Genomic DNA, 24,544 nt, shown 5'->3' with positions numbered 1-24,544 from the left:
GTTGATCGCTTCATAACGGATTCATTATTGCAGCTCTAACAATATTGATTAACCATATATCACAGCGCCAGAAACAGCATTGATTAAACATTAGGAGGAGAGAGTTTTTCTGAGCTTTTGCACTGTGAACAACGGCATCAAACAATCACGTTGTGCATATGTATATTTATGATAATTATAAGACAAAGGCTCTGTAGTCTGGAGTAAGACGGCAAACTTTATTATTTCTTTGAACTTATAAAGGCAGCACAGACCAAATCCACTTCTTCCTCTCTTTTCACAATAAAAGTCCCAGACATATTATTCACAGGTGAGTATTTGGCATTGTGGTGTCATTTACTCGCCAAGCTGGTGTGTAGAGGCCTTCAGGCACACCGTTTACATTGAGACATTTTGTCTTCCAATATATACTATTTGCATATTATTTTGAAGCATTTATAGGCTACGCCAAGCATCTGTATAGTTATTATGTCAGAGTATGATAATCTCTACCTCAGAAATGTTTCAGAGGACTCATACAGTCCTTCCATCCATTATCTAGACCCGCCGATCCATAAACAGCTATTCTCAACCACTGGGGCAGGGCCCACTGCTGGTCCTCAGAGAGCCATCTAGTGGGCCCCAGAGGTACTGCCAAATGGTTAGAAATAAAAAGAAAATAATGATTGTTAATTTCTCAGATACAGACAGACGTGTTTTGCCGCTGTTAGCTAGCTAACGTTCTCTTGGATACAGTGACACAAAGTGGGTCGGTTTTAGAAAGGGAAAGTGATGGGGGAGTCAATGGTGCACCAGTAAACACTCCTAAGGGTGCGGTGAGGAAATATGACCCTGAATGTATTAAATATGGACTCATGGCAGGCAGTGATGGTGAGGGTAAGCAGAATATGTATTATGGCCATCACAGCTATATAGTGACATAACACATATTTACAGCAGTTTATTTCTTGATTGTGAAGGTGGTCCTCAGATTTTCTTTTAACAATCAGAAGAAGGCCTTAAGAAACCAAAGGTTGAGCAGTGTGCTGCAGCAGATCCCAGTCCAGATGTTTATCACCATCACACACGTTTCCTTATGAGAAACATCATGACATCACGGAGACATGGTTGATCTGTCCGCAAATCTTGAAAAACATTTTGTTGGAACAAATACAGGTGAATGGTACTGAGGTCAATAGCAACTCCGCTCTTTGACTTTTGTAGCTTTGACTTAATTAAGAGATTATTCTTTATATATAAATCACCAATAAGCATCAGCAATTCAGCCATAAAACAAAGTAGTTAGTCAAAGACTGAATAGTTGTGCATGACACTAGATCATACTTGTGATTTGGGGAATCCAATATAATGACATTTTACAACTTAACTCAAGCTGCAGTTAAGTTCAGCAGCCAAAACAAATGCTTGCGATACTTAGTTAATCATTTTTCTTGTGTGTGTGTGTGTGTAAGGGGCTGATCACACAAAGACGTGTAGAGCTTGTTGCACATCAAATGGAGCAGAAAGGAAGTCATGACCTGCTGAGCCGTCAGCCTTCTTGTGCACGCAGCACAGAAACTCAGCGGATGTGGTTTCTTTGTCCTCGGAGAGCTATAAAAACACACACAGCTTCCTGAGGGACACCCCTCCCTGACTCTCTCTCCTCTTGTAGTTAAAATATACGTGAGTTCCTTTGAACCCTTCAGTGCTTATTCCAACATGTGTTGTGTGTTTGCAGAACATGTCAAATTGAAACATGAGAATTTGTGTCTTTGAAATTAGAAGTTTATTATTGTCATCTACCACATATGAGACAGAGGACACAGTGGTTTGTATAACAACTTCCTACATCCCAAGTTACGCTGCTGGTATAAAGTGATGCAGCAGTCTGTGACAGACATCCTGCCCTGTTACCCAGCTGTAGTGTCCAATTATGAACATTAATATTCCCAAAGTCAAAGTTTTTCCTGCTCCAGACTATCGATATTATTTCAAGCTCTAGGAACCTATCGGTGGACCTGTAGCGTGGAGCTCCAATGAGTCGCATTGTCCAAGGGGTACAATTATGCAACCCAAAAAAGAGAGGATACAAAAATAACCGTTAATAGTTTCTTCTCCTTTTCACGGAGTTGGACTCGAACAATTTTAGCTCACATTATTTGGATTTTAACTCAACACTACACAGCTGCCTACAGGAAACCCCGTCAAAGTAAAAGTCATGGAACAATGTGACAAAGCCTTACCACTCGAGTTATTTCTTCTCATTTATCCATCATGACATTGTAGTATGATAGTTATGTGAATAACATAAGGTTAGGGTTAGAAACAACATGAAAACCAGCAAAGTTAGAAAAGTAGTGAATGCTTCCGGTCTGAGGGGCAGTGTGCAGATCGGAGAGTTCAAACCTTAAAGTCGAAGTGAAATTACATTTTCTATTTTAAAAGAAGAAATGTGTTTTATTCTGGTTACAGGGAGCATGAATTGTTCCGTCTGTCAGTAAGTTGATCTGTGCTGTATCAGTACCACACAGACAGTTCACCCTGTTTTTCACATTTGCTTCGTTCCATTTATGATTTCATAATTCACAAACTCAACAGGACCATGGATCCTCCCAAACACTGAATGTTGTACAGGGACAGACGAACCATACAGAGCTGCAGGGATGATGTATTTTCGTAGTTCTAACAGGAAGTTAACGTCAGACTGGTTCCTCCACAAATAGCCATTGGATTTTGGATTATTGCAGATAATAAACTCTGCGGCAAACAAACATTTATGATACATGTTTTGTTCAGCAAGATAATCTTCAGCAATAAACAGCACTTTGAAGCGTGAATACAACGGGCAGAAGTAAACTGTTAACGTTAAGTTACACACAACAAGGCTGTGAAGAGGACTCTGTTCTGGTGACTTTTGGTGGACTCATTTAGTTTTTTGACCATGGGAAACATCTCAATGTCCGCTCTGCTCCTATTCTATTCCTGTGGTTGGCAAGGAATCGGCCCAACCACAGCCCTGAAGCCGTTTCACACCAACATGTTAGAAAAGGGTTTGTCCTTAATGTGCACAATAGTATCCTTGTTGGTATATATTTCTTTACACATAAAGTGTGGAGGATGCAAATTTGACTTTGACTTTAAAAATGTGAGCTAAATATTGTTGAGTTGATCTGATAGCGTTAACAGAGAACCCCCGTTACAGTTTTGTATATTTCACGTGAGAGCCGATGCTTCTTTGCTTCAGGGGCGAGTGTCCGTCAGACATAGTCACACCCCTGCCAGCTCCAGAGACCGCTGCCCCACGTGAAGCAGAGGAAGTCGTGACACTGCTTCCAAAAGTCAAACAGAGTCCATTCAAAGCACATCTAAAATTATGCTTTGTGATAAAGAAATATGTCTGTAATGAACCCCTAAAATGCCGAAATTCAAACTGTTCAAAACACGAGGAGAGAGGGGAGAGTATCAACTCCAGGGTTTACATGGAATGTCCTCAAGGAGAAACTCAGTCCAAAGTCAGTGGAAGCAGCGCTCGTGACTACGTGATGTCCTTCTGTCTGGGCGGCCGGTGAATGTTCCGGACCACACACTTCACCATCCAGTCGATGCCTTCGTTCACTCCATCCCTGTGTCAAAACAAAGAAGTCACTCAGTACTTATTTCTTCAGACCAAGTACACCAAAAGGAAAAAGAGCTTAGATCAAGCTGGTGGTGTGATACAGTGGAGCGTGCACAGCTGATAAAGAATAATGAGCTGCGTGGGTTCTTCTTCTACCAACTGCCTCATCAAAGTTCAACAGAAGTTTACTGGGGGCGAACCCATAAGTATTGCGATTCCATGTTACAATTTCTTTCACTTTTTTTTTTAAACCACTAAAACCTGTAAAAACTATAGACTTTTACTTTGGAAAATCTCTATATTGATGCAGTAAAAATGTTTGATTTTCAGCATGTTTGCAGTCAGAATGTATTGGTTACATATAGCACTTCAAGTATTCAGAAGTGTAGCTATTTATATGTACAAATATTGGACTTTTACTTTCGAATATCTCGACATTGATACAGTAGCAATGTTTCATTTTGTGTCTGTATGCAGTCAGAAAAGCTAACTGTCCTTTTCCAAATCCCTTTAATGTTAGCTGGCGCTTTGCTAACATTAGCTAACTTAAGAGGTATACAATGTAAAGTGTCCGTCAAGATTGTGACATGTAATGTGAATTACATAGTAATGTAAGCTTTGAACGGGCGGCGCATATCTAAGTTTAACAGGGAAGGGGAAAGTTGACTGAGGTTCCGCCAGCTTCCAAGCTAGCTCAGCTGTTACTGGAGCACAGAGCAAAAAGGGGCGGGACTTAGGAAGGGTCCATTTCGACTTGAGTATTTTTCATCATGCCTACATGTATCTCAGAAGCAGCACAACAAATACTAACTTTGACCAGCTTCTACTTCAGAAACTGAACATCAGGAGCTTCACAAAGGAAGTGTTCCTTACAGGCTACTGTACTGGATTATTTGACAGGTCGCTGTCATTGCACACACTCAGTGGACCATTCAGTAGCAGTCTTACCCTGTCAAGGCAGTACAAGGCTGGACTAAACAATCTCGCTTGCCGATCTTCGGGGCCGAGTCACTGAAGGCTGTTTTAATGTCCGGCACGGACAAACAGTCCTGAGAACAGAGCAGAAAGAAGACACGACTGAAGGCTGCAACAGAAACGACAAAACTGTGAAGAAACACGATCATTATCTCAAATATAGTTTTATATCTTATAACAGGGCGACTCAGGCCGAGCCCTGAAGCCTTCCAATTGTTTGTACAGTCCAACAAACAGTTCAAAACTTAAGATTTTAAATTTACAATGAAATAAAAAAGCAAGAAGCAGCAAGTGCATACACCTGAAACGCTGGAACCAGAGAATTTTTGGCAGTTTTTGCTTGATACATGACTCAAACCAGGTTCTTAATAAAAGGTTTTAAAATAAGTCTGCATTAACCTGAACAGGGTCTCAGTGAGTTAAAAAGATCACAGTACCGGGACGTCCTGCTTGTTGGCCAGCACGAGGAGCGGAACACCTTCTAACATCTCACTGCTGATCATTTTCTCTGGAGGAGACCACAGTCACATGATTGGGTCAACAATTAGCAAACATCTTATGTTATGACGTCAAGTGTTCATTTGAATTCAAGTAATCTGCTCTTCAACACCGGAGCCACGATGTCATGATGTTAGTGGAATAAAGTCAGAACGTCACTCACCGAAGGCCTCCTTGGATTCTGACAGGCGCTCCTCGTCAGTTGAATCGATCACGTAGATGACTCCATGGGACTCAGCATAGTACTGAACATACACATGAAGAAGACAAAGTGATATCAGAGCAGCCTCCTGGGCCAAAAAGACCAACACATTGTCAAAACTACAATGATACCCTTCAGGTATCTTTTGGTACGACGGCTGAAGGAGAAGCTAGGAGTACAACTTCGTAGTATTTGGGTCATAGTCAGGAAAAAGTCGGAGATTCCAAGATTGAATTATCTCCGCTATGCGTAAGCCTGTGGGAGAAAAATGTATGCGTGTCTTAAAATATATGTCTAAAATCATATTCATTGTTTGAAATGTATTCATGTATATTCACATTCATACTGTGATATGGGCCTGTATCATTGTCATATATTCACATCACAGACAGGGTGGTTGTGCTCTTTTGACCGCCTCAACCATTCTGTACGGCAGCGGCTTCACAAGGGTGAGGGGTACCAGGATGCTCTGTTAGAGGGTGAAAGACCGGCCAAGGGATCAGGATTAGGCAGTCTAGGTTTCATTGTACAAAAATATGCACAACTCAGCTAAATGTAGATATGCACAAACCAAACTCATCAACGGGAGGATTTGCTTGTCAACCGTCTCTCTGTTTTAGACGCATCAAGTCGGGGAGTAAGCCCAGCGGCCTTGGAGCCTGTAGTCATTTTAGGTTTTCACAGGGGATGACGAGCGCTCGTCATTTTGACCTGCGGCCAGATGTGACATCAGAGGAAGGCGAGTGGGGAAGAAGACTGTGACTACTCAAATATCTAAATCCAGTATCCTCTGTTTGAGTAAAAGTTTAGAGCGGAGCAGGAAATGTGGGAGACCAAGACTTAGGGCAGAATGAGGGTATAAAGTGATGTACATTTCTATTGTGAGGTTAGTTGACTCGGTTTACTTATATACTTTGTGATGCAAATAAACTGTGAACTGAAGGAAATCCAATCTCTCTTGTTCTGTGGGTGTTCGTTCCTGAGTTCCTAATAGTGAGATCCTGTGGTGTCTCACCACGAGTCAGATAGAGAAGTTACTGAGCCAGCCGTAAGGTCTAATGTTTTAACATCAGTCATAAAGTCAAAGAAGCTGATCATCATCATCGACATCGAAAATCAACCACTACAGGTGATCATAGCTGTGTCCCAATTCAGCGGCTGCATCCTTCGGAGGCTGCGTTTGGAGACTGGTTTGGAGACAGCAGATGCGATTAGGCTGTACCACTTCGAAGACACCTTCATGCAGCCTCCAGCCCCCAGATTCGGAGGACACAACTGATGTATCCTTCGCGGCCCACCATATCCCAAGATGCATTGAGCGTCGATGAAGATTTTTTTTATTGTATTCAACATGAAGCAACAGCTGGAGAAGCACAGTATTCACTTTTAAATCTAAGTATTGGGTTTCAACTCACTCGAATATCACCGATATGAATGTTAAAACAAAAAACAAGGAACCTAATAACATCACGTTTGTTAAAATGACCGGTTAAGTTACGTGACGTTCATAGCAGACGAGCTAGCTAACGTTACCGGCAGCTGCTGCTCTATTACCGGGAGATTATAACATCACATGTTTGTTTAAATGGTCAGTTAAGTTACGTGAGCTGACAAGCTAGCTAACGTTAGCGGCAGCTCGTCTGCCTGCATCCAACCGTAGTTGGCCTTGGAAAGTAACTTTTAATGCCTTCACTTTCAAAAGATCGACTAATATCTGACTGAGATTGTGACGATTTCACAGATGGTTTATACTTTATATTATGTCTATAAACGGACCAACAGGAGCTCAGGTAGACAGGCTGTCGACCTGAAATATCACTTTCAAAGTCCGGTAACGTTTCAAACGTTGAAATTAACTACACGGATAAACTCAACTTGGTTATTTTGCTACTTTTGTTTTGTGGTGTGAAATAAAACTAACTCTACATTTTGTTTTAGGGAGCCAGGAGCAAACGGCTCAGTTCATCCAGCTGAGGGGAGAACGACGGACAAACATTCAGCAACTGTAGCTTGGAATTAAGACATTAGTCCATTTGTAATATCTCCATTTGACCATCTTGTACTTAAGGTTACAGTTACATTAGCTCTCATCCTGTACAAAGCCTTTACTGACAAGACAACCAGTAGATCCTTCTCATGCGTTATTGTTGCTGTCACAGAAATGTGTCAATCTTCTAAGTTTGCATCCTTGTGTTAACATTTTTGATAACAGTTTCTCTTTTCATCATTTTCTCAATGTGATTAGGACAATTTTGGAGAAAATAATCCTGCAGGAGAGGGTGACGACTAATAGAACAAATATAAAGTATGTGCATATGTGTACTGCAAGTTAATAAAGACGTTTGCTGACATTTCTTTTGCTGCTGTTGTTTTTGTTAACGGCCCTCTGCCTTAGGATTGCAAGTATGCAGGCTCTTTGCTCTACTAGAGAGATTCATTGATAAATAAATAAATAAATATGAATATAAATAAATATATATATGTATATATACACACACATGTTTTCTTAACTGTGGCCTTATATTAGCCTTAATATACTAATTCATTGTAGTTACATATTTCTAATTATTTATTTTTTGAACTGATCACTGGACATGCCTTCGGTTTGGGCAGTTACATAGTAACAAAGGTAGAACCCGGTTTTTGAAACTACATACACATTACGTTATGAAGTAATTCTATCTTAGTGGATATTCCTCCACTCTGGAGGAGACACAGGTGCCTGTGTGTCAGTATGAGGCTGATGTGTTTCATCCTTCACTCACTTTGTCCCACAGAGACTGGAGCTCATCCTGACCTCCCAGATCCCAGAACATCAGACGAGCTTTGCCCACATCGATGGTGCCAACTGTGAGGGAAAGTGAGACATTATTCAAAAGTGTTATATTGTAGAATCAAACACATACTGTAAATCATAAGACAAGCAGTGTCAGATGACCACAGAGTGAAGAAGTGAAGAAGAATGAAAAAGATCTGGATTGAGTTTGTTCAGAAAGTATTGATTATCGTAGCAAATGATAAAGAATCACTGCAGTTAGCCACTGAAAATAACCTCCTTTATGTATCACTATTCAGTGGACCTTGGCAACAAGTAGTCATTAGCCAGGTTCCCTTCAATTTCATTGCAAATTCTAACCAAATTTCAAGAAAATCGGCAAAGAAATATGCCAATGAATGCACATTTCTATCCACTAACGCCATGTGATTATTAGCAGCTGGCGATAATTCAATGTTAACTTATCATCTTTCATTGGAATCATATATCAAGATGTCGTGACACACAATTACGCTGTCTAAATTTATAACAAGCACATACTGAGTAACCTCTCAGATCAATTTGCACTTAAGCTCACAATTCAATCATAAAATACTTATATATTTTTCATTAGCCTAGTATTTAATTCACACAGGAATATACAAAAATAAGGTTTGCCCTTTGATATATATTCTCGACATATGAAATGAACGATATCGAGATAGAAGGTTTTGGCCATATGGCCCAGCCCTAAGATGAGGTCATTAAAAGAACGCCAGTCGAACATCAAACTGTGACAGAAAAAGTAGAACACTTGACGGAAATATAGCATTTGTGATTGCTTCATGCATCAATGTGAGAAAGGTTACATCGGATCCGTGTGGAGTGCTGACAAGTTTCCATTCCACTGAATTAATGCAATAAATACATTTCAAGATTTTAATTTTTCTATTTTCAGCTTTACCACTCAGGTTTTTATGCATAAATTGAACTTGTGCATAAAAAACAGGTGGAGGGGAACGCAACTATTGTGCACTCAGCTTACAAAGTGATCCATCCAGGGTGGTCAGTGTTTCGACTAACAGGCCCATTACTCTACATGACAAGCACAAGTGAAGACATGCAGTACTGTTCACTTACTGTTCAGCCCAACTGTGGTTGTGATCTTTGAGAGGTTCATTCCCTTATAGTTCTTACTGAACTTGGTTTTGGTTTGTTCCAGAAAGGTCTGCAAAGAGAGACAGCAGTGAAATTAACAGACTGTTTGTATTCAATGACTCACATGATAATGAGCTAACAGGCATACAGTAGGTGATCAGGACTCCAGCTGTTTTCAACCCCACAAACTGTCCCAAAGTACATGCTAGTCATCCCAATTAAAAGATGAATTACATTTCCATAATTAAATGTGATAAATAAATAAAACATTATGATTGCAACAAAAAGTTGTAAATGATCTCATTGTATAATTTTTCTTTTACATATTCATTGATTTATTCATATCACGTGCATTCATTTTATAACTCAAAATGAATTGAGACAGATTTGTCTATTCACGCAATTACGGTACCGGTGCTGGGAATGGCCAAAAAGGACGTATAGTGACTCGCTGAAACAGCAATGAAGTCTCTCAGTTCACAAACCTCGTGAGATGAAATATGGTAATGATAACATGGAAGGCATTTACACAGGCTTCCTGACATTTACAATGGGTTCGTAGTTAGATATGTATTACTTTTCAATATGTTATATAAAATGTGAAGCTATTGTGCTAAAGAGTGCCTTTTTTTAAGGTAAATTAATCCACTTTAAGTTATTTCACTATACAATTTAAGAAGACTAAAGGGAAAGTAATCACAAAGTCACAACACATAGCATATCTCTTCATATTGGACCTCTCTAAATGTCCTTCTTGATTTGCTGAAATTGTCAAAGGAATCCAGTTCTCCAGAGACCACTATGACCATTGAGGAGGTCATTTACGGTACTTCTCGATTCCATATCCCTCCAAAATGAGGAGCACTTGATGGATTGAAGCAAAACACCTCAGCTGCAGGAGCAACTGAGGTCCCATGGCACCAAAGGCTTCTCGTAGCTCGCCGTCTGCTTGATGAAGTTGGTGCAACACAGCAACTGAAACAGCTTGGCTTTTGTTTTGTTTCACTGGGAGTCTCTGCTGGACTTTTCAACCACAACTACATGTCAACTACACAACTACATGTCTGCAGCACTCTATAGAGAGTGCAGCAGGAATGAGTCCTAATACCTGGAGATGAGTTAAGCCTGCGTTATACTCCTGCTGCAATGCGCCTATGTATCATGTGCGGGATGGTGCGGGCAGGTCTCATGCACGCCAGGCATACATAGTGTGTTGAGTGTAGCACGTAATAATTTGATAAATGACAGACGATAATAAAAAGATAGACGTGATTCAATAGTTCCATAAAAGGTTGTCCAAGCACATTTCTATGGCTGGAAATAAAATATGGACGAGTTGGATGATGAGGTGGAGTTCCGGTGCCAAGGATTTATAAGGTGGTTGTTGCTGTAATTGGGGAGTTTTTCCTGTTCTGTTGTGAGGGGTCCCGGGACAGAGGATGTCGGATGTTTACAGATTGTAAAGCCCTCTGAAGTAAATTTGTGATTTTGGGCTATACTAAATAAATTACATTGAAATGAAAACCCATCTCGCGTCTCTGATGTCCAATCAAACTTCTGACGTTCCACAGGGCCTGGAGCTTAGTCACATATTTCAGGAGGTGCAACCATCTCTGCGACTCTGCAGAAGTTTACCCACTTCAGTATAAATGAGGAATTTGTATATTTGCACTTTCAATTCCCTTGTTTCGATGAAATGGGTTTTCTGGATGAGTTATTGGTTAGATGCCTGAAATAAGATTTGTGGCTAGTACAAACTTAAAGAGATTTTAATGTTATGTTCTACGACATGAAATACATCAGTCAATACCAAACTCTTAAAATGTTGAGTCTTTTCCGTGTCTTGGAAAAAGCGGTTGCTGACAAGTGGCAAAATGAGACTAAATGTCATCACACTATTCCGTTTTTAGCTTAGTGGTGTGATGTCAAGCGACCGTCGGTAGTTTTTTTTCTTACATTAACTTTTTCCTTCAATTAATATTTTTTGCGTCAAATGCATTCATAAATCAAAAATCATAAAAGTGCTTTACATTGGATAAAAGTATTGGTTATTTTCTGCAATAATCCAAAAGAAACATCCCATTGGCTTTTTGTTCTTCCGGGTTAGCCTACAAAAATACGTCATCTCTGCAGCACTCTCTTTGGCCTCTTCAAGGCAAGCACCGGTACCGTAAAGCTACCAATAGACACGCAACACAACGCAACCGGCTTGATCGGATTCGGGTTTTTGCAAACGAGGGCTCACTTGGCCGCAGTCCTCTCACTCAAAGAAAACGAGAGCTGACAAAGCCACATAGGGATGAAAGCAGCACCACACAGATAATAACACAATCGACAATGATGTTAGTGTGGACGAACACGTTAACGTTAACCCAGTTGTTATAAATTCAACTCATAATGTAATTTACCGTTTTCCCAGCGTTGTCCAGTCCCAGGATCAAAACACAGTATTCGTCCTTTTGGAACATGTACTTATATAATCCAGATAATAACGTATACATCTTGAAAAAAATATGTAAACAACACAATTATTTGCTAACTAGTCATGGCAATATTAGCTTGATAACAAAGCTTAGCCTACATATGAGGCCAAACACAGCGATACTCGGCGCTCTGGCTTCATTATCATCGAAGTTAATAAACGCGAGTGACCAACAATCGTAAGTGTATTAAATAAGTCCGTAAAAGTCGTCGTTTGTCGCTAGTTTGCTACTCTGAAGCTCTCTTTGAGAAGTGACGCTACGTGTTATCAAACCAGGAAGTGCGGCTCCAGGAATTGTGGGAAATGAAGTACACGTTGTCTCGTTAGACCTTTCTGTGAAAAGGCGGTACGTTCACGTATAACTTAATTTCCCAAGAAGCATTTCGGTGTTTCTGTGCGTGAGAGCGTAAGCCATTGGCGTCATCACGTTAAAGGAAAAATCCACCCTAAAATTAAATTGTCTTTCTTTATCATCCTCGTTTACATCAGCTAGTAGCTGCTCTGCGTTGGATCTCTTACTGATGGAGCTGGTAAAGTTGGTCCGGGGAGAGTAATATGATGTCAGGCAAATGATTACCAGCAAAAATAACAAAGTTAAGAAATCAGCAATTTACGCTTGAAACAATGGAGTTGAAGCTGCATAACTTAATTTATTGTTTTATTTATTGTCCTAAGTGGCCTTTGTCAATGAGCCATTTGGTCCTTAGTGCAGTTCTTTACACTGTGTTTTTACTGTCTGTTGAGGTTAATGAGAGCAGTGAACCATACAGACAGAGTACTGTAAGATCAAAACAATGAGCTAAAAGAGGCTAAAAGCTTAAAGCATTTAATACAAATCTTAATATCAAGAATATTGATCGATAAAGGTGTAATTTAATACTAATACCTGTTTTAACCTTCCTGACTTTCTCACACCGTGGTTTAAAAATCCCATAAGTGATGTCCATAACTCCATATCTGAAGAAGCTATATAACTGAAAAATCGCAATCGCAGGTTTACACTTTAACACACTGTATTTTGTTATCATATATAGCTTGTGTTTTTCAGGGTTTTTTTCTTTATTGCCCCATGACAATTGATGACTGCTACTGTATACATGGCCATGGGTCTGAACTCTATATGAAAATACTTACTTGTCTTATCTTAACTGTATGATATTTGCCTCATTGGGCCTGACTGGCAGCTTTAAAAGGTTCATATTCTCATACCTTTTTTTTTCTTTCATGGTTAACCAGGAGCTTTACTTACTGTCCGTACAAAACCAAATCATCTGAACTCCACACACTTAACGAAATAAATAGAGTGGCTGTCACAAAGCCAACTATAACTGAATCCTTTGATGGTCTGATTGTCACTCCACTGCTATGTTCTGTTCCCAGAGTGTGGCACTTTGTGACGTATGTCTTCCTCTGCACACATCTGAAGCTGCTGAAGGGATACACAACAGTAATGTTCTGGAAGCAGCTGCTGTCTGGTATTGCTGTGGTGCGGCTGGCTGTTGTGAAGGGCTCCTTTGTGGGTTGGGGGCCGTCAGAAGGAGAAGAGGAGGTTGTGGGGAGAGGTACCGCATGAGTTGTTTCCTGTGTTGTCAAGTCTAGGAAAAAGATATTGAACAACATTGTAAGAAATCTCACAATTATGTTCAACACAGAAGAACGTACAACCAATTTTATACATGAAATTCTGTTTACGCATCATGAGCTGTACTGTAAACACTCTTGTACAATCTCTGTCTGTGGTTATGAAGACTTGTCTTGGTAATTGGACTTTGAAAGTCTGGGGTAATTTTTCACAAGAAGGGAGGGTCTAATGGAAATATAGTATTTGTTTCATACTTGCATTATGGTAAATGTAGGATCCAGAGTTTTTGGCGCTTGGCCCATTCTATGGACGAGTCTGGATCTCTGCTGCTTTGATTTGTAACATTTTTGTCACCTGTCCCTTGTGAGACCCCCAACCTTATAGAAGTGCAATACTAAACCCCTAAACTGCCCATTTAAGTAAGCAATGATGCTAGATGAGGTATAAGAACATAGATTAGAGGCAAAGAAGGCTTTGCTTTGCATCTTTTCCAATTTTCTGATTTTACTTTCTATTCAGTTTTTGTTATGTCCATTCTTTAAAGGTTCTCTGTACGACATTCAGAGCGTTAATATAGCAGCTAACAACTATTTGTAATGTAAAGACACAGTGGAGTAACGTCTACCTGAGCAGAGAAAGAAGTCACTCTATCTGTGTGTGTTGTAATCAGCGCTTCTCTATGCTTTGTTAACATAGCCAGACCATCCGTGCTTGCCTTTAGTTGGTCAGCTACACTGCTCTCATACAGCGTTTACGGGTAATAATAGCGCCCTGACCCAGGACATCATTATGGAAGCGTAATACCCAACCCTCCGGTTACCCCTCAGGTTAACGCTGCTGGCTCTGTCAGCGCTGTTGCAATTGTTTGCACTGTTAGCGCTGTAAGCAACTTAGCTGCTAGCCGCCGGGGCAGACGTCGCAGCCTTCATTGTGTTGAGAGCCACATGGAGGAATAGATATGTTATGAATATCATATTGATCACCTCTCATTTAATTACATTAAATAGAAAACCTTCTAAAAGCATCATTAAGGAATATTTCACCATGCACTGTACATGTCATGTTACTGAACACTGATATTAATTTATTCATAGCAAAATGCTAAAGAAATTTAAAACCTCTTCTCACTCCTGCATAATTTGCCTAAAACGCCTATCAACCGCATACCCAAGGTAAACTGACAGCTCTTATTGAACCATTGGGAGTACATGTATGGTTTTAGTCTTCATTGAACGGCAACACTCTGAAGTTTCTTCACAATCAGTCAGAATCACTGTAAGTGCTACTAGTATTGAGCTAATGTGTTTTCAGCACAGTGAAAGAGAAGCATTTTATTTCCGCCTAGATTTGTTTTGGCCAACAGATGGCAGCAGCTATCTATGGCTGGGACTTACAGGCTTGAAAAGACTCTCCTTCAACAGCTAACAGTCATGACACCTAGTATAAGTTAAAATTTGATAACAATACCACAGAAAATTAATATTTCACACATGGTTTACTAAGAGAGCGGCCACGTAAAAACGCATTTCGAGGCTCGTGTCACCATGTCAAAACACATATACTATGTGTTCAAAAATCAAACTACAGTTTATTTATGTCAATGTATGGTTAACTATATCATATTTAAACATTATCAACTTTCACAGATTCTTGACAATTCTCATGAACCAGACTTTAGTCTTCATACTCTGTCCCAGGAACTTGACTCATGGTTTCCAGTTCAGGTTAGAAAACTTTCCCAGCATTCAATCTGATAAATCTGCATATCCTTGGCTTCGTAATTTCATTGGCTATATGGAGCCTGAGTTTGAACTGGATCTGTTGCGATTGGCTCGAGCTATACCCAAAGAAGTGAGGCGGGCATTGTCTTTCAAAGCGGACTCTCATTGGCTGTTCCAGACTGTGGCCGGGCTACAGAAGCTCCTATTGGGTCAAATGAGGTGTCAATCTAACCGGCGGAATGCAGGCTCCATTTTGCGATGAAAATCTCCGCTCTGTTTACACGGAATGTGAAGTTATGCCCGAAATATGATCGCGAGTTATCATATCTGCTGGCTAATTTGAAATGATGCAACAGCCCCCTGTGGGTCTTTATGGACGTACTAATGTGTTTTGGACTAAATCTTTTACTGGATTTGATCGAGTGGACCCTTAGCCACCTAGCAAGACCATTTTTGCTGGACTAGCATGCACAAGGGGGAGGTTATGAATCATAATCGGTGAGTCAGGGCGATATTTTATCGGCTATTTTTGGAGTGCTTGTTTGACAGAGACGTTAACTGTACCTGCTGTTGTTATTGTATCTTGAAATGGTTTGCATAAATCGAATTACAAGAACCGTAGCTTTCTAATGAGATATCACATTAATACTCATGTTACAGGGCAGTTGTGTGCATAACACAAATATGCAGTTATCACTCTGACGGCCCGCCCGCGGGCTGTCAGAGTGATAATTAATATATATTTTTTTACCAGATTTTTTTGCAGTATGCTACAGGATCCCAACAGTGGTTCCCAGTCTTGGGGTCAGGAGAGTGATTAATGGGATAGGAGAGAATTTCAAAACATGGACCTTTGAGCCATGGGCTCTCGAAATGCCTGCATGTCTGGGACTTGAATTATGCCCTGGAGTACAGAAAGTGTAAGATGGTGCAACCTCACCTTCACTGAGTTTACATTTTAGATGTGACATCAGTGGATATGTGCCCTGTTCACATAACTGTCCATTAAAGTCATCCATATCCAAAGTCCACACAGCAGCTCCTCCCATCTGCCTGCTCTTCAGATAGTTCACCTTTAAGACAATCAGAGGGAACTCAATAAAGCTCTTGTGAAGAGACTTGTTGAAACATTTGCTCTTTTCCTCCACAAAGTCATGTTGCCGACTGTACCTTGGCATCATAGCTCCTCTGGTTGTCAAAGCCGACCCACTGGTTGCCTTTGACAGCATAGGGAACCTTCTGACCATCGAGGTGCCTTTCAAGAAGGAGCAGGTCTGGTCAAGAAACATTGTATATGTTAATGTTAATCATGTTTGTCACAGCTATAACAAGTGTTCATGCTGATGAAGAGTAATGGTAAGTGGTAGCAGTAGTGGTAGTATGGCCGTAGTTGGTGTGGTAGCAGAATGAGCAATGGTATCACTAGAATACCAGAATAGCTGCTGTCCTGCAGCATTAGTAAGTCATAGTTACAATGCACCAGGGACATGATTTGGTGGATTATGTGGGCTCAGTTATAACCTGGTGTCATGACACTTTGAAACATTCGGTGCTAAATACTGTATATTTACAAGCCTCCAAGAGTTGAATCATGCTGTTATTTCAGGCTCTTCTCCTACACTGTATGCACAACCTATGAAAAGCAATGCACATTAATTTATGATCCATGTAATCAGTCAAAAAACATGACACTTTCATCCAGTAGACCGCTGTTCGTGTCCCCTGTGGAACCAGAGATCCACATTGAATTACTTCAGTCACGTAACTTCGTTCTTCAGTAACATGATCTGCGTAATTATAATGAGCCAAACGTTGAGTTACTTATTGTGATGGAAGATTTCTATGTTAATCGGGAGAAGAGAGTTTTGTTCATAAATCAATAAAGTCTTCAAAAGTTTCAAAGTTGTCTTGTTCTGTTTATTTGCTTGCAAGCGAAGAATGCACCACAGATACTCAGTCAGTATTCTTGTACTGAAAGCTTCAATGAAACAGTGAATACAACATTCAACATCCTTTTATACCTACAGAGGTTTGCAGGAGTTTACGCCCTATATGACTCCTACGCAGGAAGTGTCCAGTCTGGTCTTATTTGGTTCATGCAGGTACGCTCAACTGTGAGTCGGTTGTGGTTTCCATGTTCCTGTTTTAAACTACCCTTCCGAGAAACAGAGTATGTGAACATGTCTTCACGAAGAAAACAGGTCTTTAGGTGCTGACATCTGTGTCTTGTTGACACAGAGTGTTTTTACTTCTCTATTATACTAAGATGTCACACTATGTTGTTTAAAAACTTTCCATGATGCTAATACATATTTTACCATTACATTATCATGTAACTTCTGTACTTAAGTAACGCCAGGTGCTTGCACAGGCGCACTGATCGCTAATGACATCTTTCAAAAAGTAATCTTGTGATTTTTCGTGAGTTCTTTTTACGAAAGTACAGCAATTTGAGGGATCAGTGTGCCTGTGTAGTACCCTGGAGGGTTTAGGCAACAAAACTACCTGGTTAGGTTTAGTAAAAGATAGTGGTTTGGGTTAAAATTACTACAGAAGTGGCGTTACGAAGTACAAAAGTCACGTGACAAATCAGTCGATGTTGACTTTTGATTTCACATGAGACACAAACAGTGTGGGTGAAAGTGTAATGTTTTTCGACCCACCCGTCCACCCTGAAGCTCCTCCCTACATCGCTCGTTATACTACCTCATGGTCTTGGCACACCATTATGTGGAATCCATATACATTTATTATGTGGGTTGTATATGCATTGCTTTTTGTAGGTGTAGCAAGAACAGTGTATGTGGACAGCCTGCTGTATACATTCTCTATAGATCCGATTGAATGTTTTGTTACTTTTAGCTTTTAGTATGACTGTGTCCATGAATACATGCTGTAAGATCTTGTCTGGAGTCAGATTTGTGTGGTAATAAATAAATATGAGGACAGCTGAGGCTCGTGTAGTTTATTCTATTATTAATATTATTCTATTCATCAAAGTGAAGATTTCTCCCCATCACCTACTCTTCAAACATACCTCTCTTCATCTCTGAAACTATACGTTCAAATTCAAATCATGTAAGACCATCACACTTGTAAACATTTTAATTTCAAGCATTATTAAATCAAATTCACTACAGTTTTGTTCTAAAAGAAAAAGAGTGACTAAATCAGTTTGTATGACTCAGACAGGTCAGTTAGCATTTAAAACTCCCTGCAAAGTTCTGAGAACACTCAATACTATGGCAAACCCGGTTACCAGATGCTGCAATCACACAGCTCAGCGTAGTGGCAGTAGTATCAGCATCAGTAGCAGTGGAAGATATGGAATGTGTCAGTGGTCGTCCGGTAGGGATAGAGACAGCAGAGTATCTGGTCTGTGGTCAGTGTTGGCATTGGTACTAATGTGATTCCCTGCTAAATGTAAATGTACTATTTAATTGTTACCTCATAGTAAGACCAGAGACCAATCTGCTGGGTGTAGGGCCCTGGGGTGGCAGGGCCACTGACTGGGGCTCCCAGGCCGGTTGCTGAGGTAGAGAGTGTGAAGGAACGAGCGTGTGTGGGAAAACCCAGCAACAGCTTCTCTGCTGGGGCTCCTCGCCTCATCAAGTACTGCATGACAAAGATGAGAGAAAAGAAATGGACAGAAGTTAACAAAGTTTGGGATTTCCATCAAACCATTTAGATGTAGTTGTTAAATGCCTAGACCTAGATCAACAAAAAAAAAAAAAAAAATAGACAGCATCACACCAAGAGCATCCAATGACATTTACTTTTCCTGATGATTTGCTTCATTACATGTGGCTACGGAGCAACTGTCCTGCGAAATGTACCAGCAGTGCACCTTTAATTCAACGTCAACTTGCAATAAAAACATTTTTGGCCACATGGAGGCAGCAGAAAAAAGACATGCGATATCATCAGCTTTTAAGTTGATACGCTGAACTTGTTAGCAAATAGATACTTTTTATACATCCAGCATTTAAAGAGCAACGTGACCATTTATTTGGATCGGTGTTTGTGTTCACCTGGTCAATATATGCCTTTCATTCACGCTCTTTTATCTTTTAATTCATGACTCTTTATCTGCTAAATGCTTAAGTGACACCTTTCACATTCCCCGATGGTTTCATTCCGTCATTTGATACATCATTATAATAATACAAATATATATATTTTTCTGATTTTAAATAGCCATGCCATTCATTACTGAGCTAAAGATGGTTACATTTCAAGTAGCTTTGAATGCGTGAAAGAGGACAGTTGTAGAAACCAACCCACAGTGAATAATCATGTGGCGCGGCAGTTTCAGAGAACAAAAGGTATTCGATTACAGTGCAGATGAAGAAGACATGAATATACTTAAAGGGGAACACCACCTAAATAAGGATTTCTTTATGTTCTTGTAGTGTTCTCAGTAGTGAAACAGAACATGTTCCTGTACACTCAGAACATGCCCCTGAGGCTCTCAGTGTCATTTATAACATCTTTCCCTATTCACTGTCTATGGAGCAGTTCCACACTTAATCACAAGTTTTAGCACTCTAGTTTTTGAATTCGGAAGCAAGATGTGAATGTTTACTAATATTTTTGACCATTAGAATAATATGTATGAATTTTGATTTGGAAATTAAGTATTGATCGATAAATACACTATAAACAAGTCAAAACATTTCCGATATCAAGTTTACTCAAACCTTTGACTGGCACACATGAAAAGAATCAAACTGGGTTAGCATAGTTTTCAGAGTAGAGTGAACTGTGGTGGGCTGTCACTCCATATTGACCACCATGGAGGTTGAAGGTCTTAACACTGATGAAGTCCAGGTACCTAAACACATACAGACACGCACACAGACACACCCATAGAACATAGACAGTACTGGTGCATAAGTACAATGTGATTATGTAATATCAAATGTATTCGAGCTGACGTAAATCTTAGTCTTACTTTGACATCTCGTAGAGATCATATCGTGTATCATTAACACCTGTTTGTGCTGCCATGGCTACAGAGAGCATCAGCTGTGTGTAACGGACTCCTTTACTCTCAGCTTCATAGGCCTCCCAAATCTCCTAGAAATCAATAGAAATTAATTTACACTTCAGTCAGTGGTCCGAAATGTACCTCAGAGCAGCAAATCACACCACTACAAACTACTGCTGCCAGAAATGGAGGAGGAAAAAGCAGTATGAAGGAAAAATGTCAGTATAAATTATTAGTCAAATGTACTAAAAAAATACAAAAACACTGTTAAGCACTAAACTATAACTGTTAATATTACATTTTCAGTTCAGTGCAATTTAAATGTTAGGTTCAAACAAATAAACAGAGTTTAATTTCTGCGTCTTTGCCATCCATTACTCATTTGAGTAATTATAAGACTGAATAAGAAAAGGATGAAAGAAAGATGCCTGACATAATATTATGTTAGGAATGATGGTGTCATGCTGCTCTGTGTTTATGAGGGTGTATATGAGAGTGTTTATGAGGGTGTTTATGAGGATGTTTATGAGGGTGTTTATGAGGGTGTATATGAGGGTGTATATGAGGTTGTATATGAGGGTGTATATGATGGTGTATATGAGGGTGTTTATGAGGGTGTATATGAGGGTGTATATGAGGGTGTTTATGAGAGTGTATATGAGGGTGTATATGAGGGTGTATATGAGAGTGTATATGAGGGTGTATATGAGGGTGTATATGAGAGTGTATATGAGGGTGTATATGAGGGTGTTTATGAGGGTTGGCATGAGTTTCAGTTAAGGTGGTTTTATTTGTGCAATAGCGCCCTCATGTGAGTGAAACTGTAATGGTAGACAATTGCGGTTTTGATTCATCAATCATATACTCTCAGGGAGTGAGAACATCTTTAATAATTTTCTCAACTCGTGCGTTGATTCCTTGACCCAAATACTGGCGTCTGCTTGTCCAGCTGCCATCTTTGTTTTTATCAGTGATTGGAAATCTTGAAACCCTGAGAAGCAAACTAAAAATAAATCTATTTCACCGTACACTGAGGTACTGTTTGATGTATGGGTCAAGATACAATAGACTTGAGACTATAAAGAGCACATAAAAACTGCAAACCCATGGTTTGTTAAACTGAGAAAAAAAGAAGAAAAAAACTAGACTCTGAAAACCATAAAGCTAAAGAGGAATTGAACAAGTAGATTCTAGAGAAAAAGGTGTCCCGTCTCCAGTCAGTGTACCTTACAGAGCAGAGTGAACCTCTGCTTGTCCTCTGGAGGACTTCCACCAGCTCTAAGGTACTCCCAGTCCAGATCCAGACCATCAAATCCATGAGTCCTCAGGAATCTGATAGAAGACTGGATGAAAGTGTGACGGTTGGCTGGAGAAGACACCATGATGAAGAACCTGCAGTAGATGATAAGAAAGGTGTTTGCTCTCTAAAATAACAGTATGATACCACAATGAACTAAAGTGTTTTGAAAATCCACTGAGACTTTTGGATTTAAACTGAAAACTACTAGTATTTTAAAATATAAGAATATAATTATATTTTAGTTCAACCATTGTAGTTCTGCGGCCAATGATCGATTATTCTGTAGATTTCAAATAATTAATTCATGTGTTAGTCTATGCAGTACCGAAACAATGACAAATGCCCATCAAAAGTTTAAAGAGCCAAAAGTAAATTGATTACATTGCTTGATCACAGTCAGAAAACACAGAGATATAACATTTAGAGTGATGAGAAACAGAGATTAAAAATTCCTCACACAAGGAAGGAAAGCTATAGTTTCTACAAAGAGATGCAAAATAAGTACAAAGAGACACAAACCACAGAGGGATTGGTAATGTCTACAAAGAAACGCAAAACAACAAAAAGAAGCTAAACAACTATGACATTTGTGTGTCTCGCCTATCGGCTCATAATCCCCCAACGAAAATCCTGTTGTTACCCACTTCTTTTATTATGTTTAAAAGATGGTGTGTTACTCATTTACACCAGACATGTGGGCTTTTGAACTGTTGGTAGTTGGTTTGTGTACATCTAGTGTACAGCGCACAGATAACAGTGGCACTCAAAGAGGCGGCGTCACAAACTGCAGTAAACCCCCCCCCCCCCCCCACTGTTGACATATAAAAACTGAACATATTTCAATACTAATCATTACCTGTTCTTGAGCTCGGTGAAGGATTTATAGAGGCTTTTTTCATTCCACTCATACTCGGTGATCTCATTAGCATGGTTGATGATGGCGAAGGCATAAACCAGGTGGGTGCAAAGGAAGGGGTCCATGTTCTCCGGCAGGAATTTCCCCACGCTAGTTCTGTATCGCAACCAGTTAGTGAAATAACAGACCAGTTTGTCTGTGGTTGCTGGACCAAGGAAAAAAACCATTTAGTTTAGAAACAGTACTAAAGTAAAATAAAAAAAAAAAAACACTCCTGTTCTTAAAATGTTTTGCTTACCAATCTGAATGAAGAGCTGCAGACCCACTGCAAGAGGCACAACTCGCATGTTATTACAGTTGAGTGACCTGCCATTTTGCTAAAAAAATATTACAGTACAATTATAGAAATACAGCAAAAACATTTAGAATTTTTCACCAATTATACTCACTATTCCTGCGTTCATCTCAGCTGTTTGTGTTCTCTTCCCAGCAGGAGTTTCACGTCCTGTGGCTCCTCACACTGTGGGACAGAGACAGAGAAGTAGAAAATGTGCACAGCGTAACATCACTCTATTCTCACATCTCGTATTACTATGAGTCACATGATATGGTATTCAAGCGCTCAATACCTCTACCGGACACAAAGTAGACCTAACACTTACATCATGATGGGTATGATAGCTGATGCATTACTCCTGAAACTTTAACACATTGCAGGTAAAGGTGGCATGAAAAAAAGGAAATTATCAGTGTGTTACTTTTATTTAGTTTGTTTTGAGTATGAAACTTAACAGCTGTCTCCTAGTCCCTTACAGGTGCTAAAGATTGGGAGCATTTCGGTTGCCTCCGCACAGCTCTCAACATGGCGACGACCGAGCCAGCAGCTGGCAGCTAATGGTGCTAACAGTGTTAACAGTGCAAACTACAGCATCAGTGATGACAGAGCTAACAGCGTTAATCTGAGGGGGAACCACGAGGGTGGGTGCTCACTTCCGGTGGGGCACGCTCACGTGCACTAACATGCACTAAAAGCCTGCACTTGGAGTGATCTCAAGATGAGAAAGGCGCTGTATAAATCCAAGTCTGATTCTTGTACACAACTCATGCAGTGTAGCCTAATCCAAGTCTCATTCATCCAGTCGTATGCTCACTACTTCCCAAACACATGCATCTTGACTAAAACCTTACTATTTAAAACACTTGACACACAAGCCGTCATGTTTAAGTGAAGATGCATGTGTTTGGGAGGTAGTGAGCATACGACTGGATACATGGGACTTGGATTATACTGCACCAGTTGTGCAAGAGTTTATAAACAGATGCTTTGATATAGTTTTTTTCTTCAAGAATAACAAATGGTTATTTTGTGGGTGAAGTATCCCTTTAATGTGAAGGTTGGACCAGGACACCGATACTATTTCTGCAGTTTAGAGTGACCCACTTCCTAAAGCATTTTTAACATGAAACTCCCATTTGAAACCCAACGCCCAATCATCCCTGCATCTTCTAATATCCACCAGTGTAACGATGATATGTTGTTGGCAACGGGGCGTGACCGACACAGGCAGGCAGGACAAAGGACATGATGAAGTGTCGAACTTTGGTTGCTGTGTAAGCAGAGAGAAGGATACACAGGAAGAGTTGCAGTTACATCATTTTACTTTGTAGATTTCAGTGTCCTTTGTTTTAAATATTGAACTCTTGTTTGAATTTTTAATAAAACTTATGCTTTATTCAACTTCTCTGTCTGGAAGCGTTTGAGTGACACCCGAGATACATCTTAAAATTAATGTTTTGTGGAGATGAGCTCTGGAAAATCCCCCTCATGTTCCTCCACATTTTGTATTGTAGAAAGAAATAAGGACCTTGTTGAAGATTTAACAATTAAAGTTCTCTGCAATTATAAAAAAAAGCAGAACTGTTAATTAAATTTGAACTTTGCCAAACTGCGTGCACACACATACATATGTACGCAAAGTCACGTTTTGAGCCTTCCTTTGGTTTGTCTCTCTCTCAAACTTGCAGGAACCAGTTTAAACAAAGTCCTCTGTAGATGCATGCAATGCATATTGAAGTTCTGGCACAAATCACATTTGGCCAGTGATTTAGTGTCCCCTGTTACAACAATTAATTTTCATTATATAATCCCACACTTATCAATGGTGTCTTATCTGTAAACTCTGCCAAGTTCACTGAACAAAGTCTGTAGGATTGCTTTCACACTGTGAATTAGTGTGCAAAGTTTCTCCCTCCACTACCTTCCCAACCTCTGTATTCTGGACTGAACACAATAGAAGTGCAAAAAAGTTAAAATGACTGGAGTAAACCCCATTTTCTGATGCCATGTTATACTCATGTGATGTTGTATATCAAGTTATGTCCTCTTTGTTTGAGGTGAATTCTTCCCCACAGGGTTGCGTCTAGTGATGC

General features: G+C 39.9%; 1 protein-coding gene and 1 pseudogene across 1 annotated transcript; both read right to left on the bottom strand.

The window, feature by feature from the left end:
- Positions 1-1,746: 1,746 nt before the first annotated feature.
- On the bottom strand, positions 1,747-11,974 carry arfrp1 (ADP-ribosylation factor related protein 1). The gene is made up of 7 exons (XM_031875606.1): positions 11,592-11,974; positions 9,166-9,253; positions 8,036-8,118; positions 5,232-5,313; positions 5,008-5,078; positions 4,544-4,644; positions 1,747-3,602 (listed from the first exon to the last, which is right to left on the bottom strand). The coding sequence occupies exons 1-7, from the start codon at positions 11,682-11,684 to the stop codon at positions 3,515-3,517; spliced, it is 606 nt and encodes a 201-aa protein (XP_031731466.1). The 5' UTR covers positions 11,685-11,974; the 3' UTR covers positions 1,747-3,514.
- A 2,170-nt stretch (positions 11,975-14,144) lies between these two features.
- LOC116398863 (acidic mammalian chitinase-like) lies at positions 14,145-22,461 on the bottom strand (annotated as a pseudogene).
- Positions 22,462-24,544: the final 2,083 nt, after the last annotated feature.

The sequence above is a fragment of the Anarrhichthys ocellatus genome, unplaced genomic scaffold (assembly GCF_004355925.1).
Source record: "Anarrhichthys ocellatus isolate YVR2014 unplaced genomic scaffold, GSC_Weel_1.0 scaffold92, whole genome shotgun sequence".
Taxonomy (NCBI): Eukaryota; Metazoa; Chordata; class Actinopteri; order Perciformes; family Anarhichadidae; genus Anarrhichthys; species Anarrhichthys ocellatus.
This window is presented reverse-complemented; position numbering and strand designations above follow the sequence as displayed.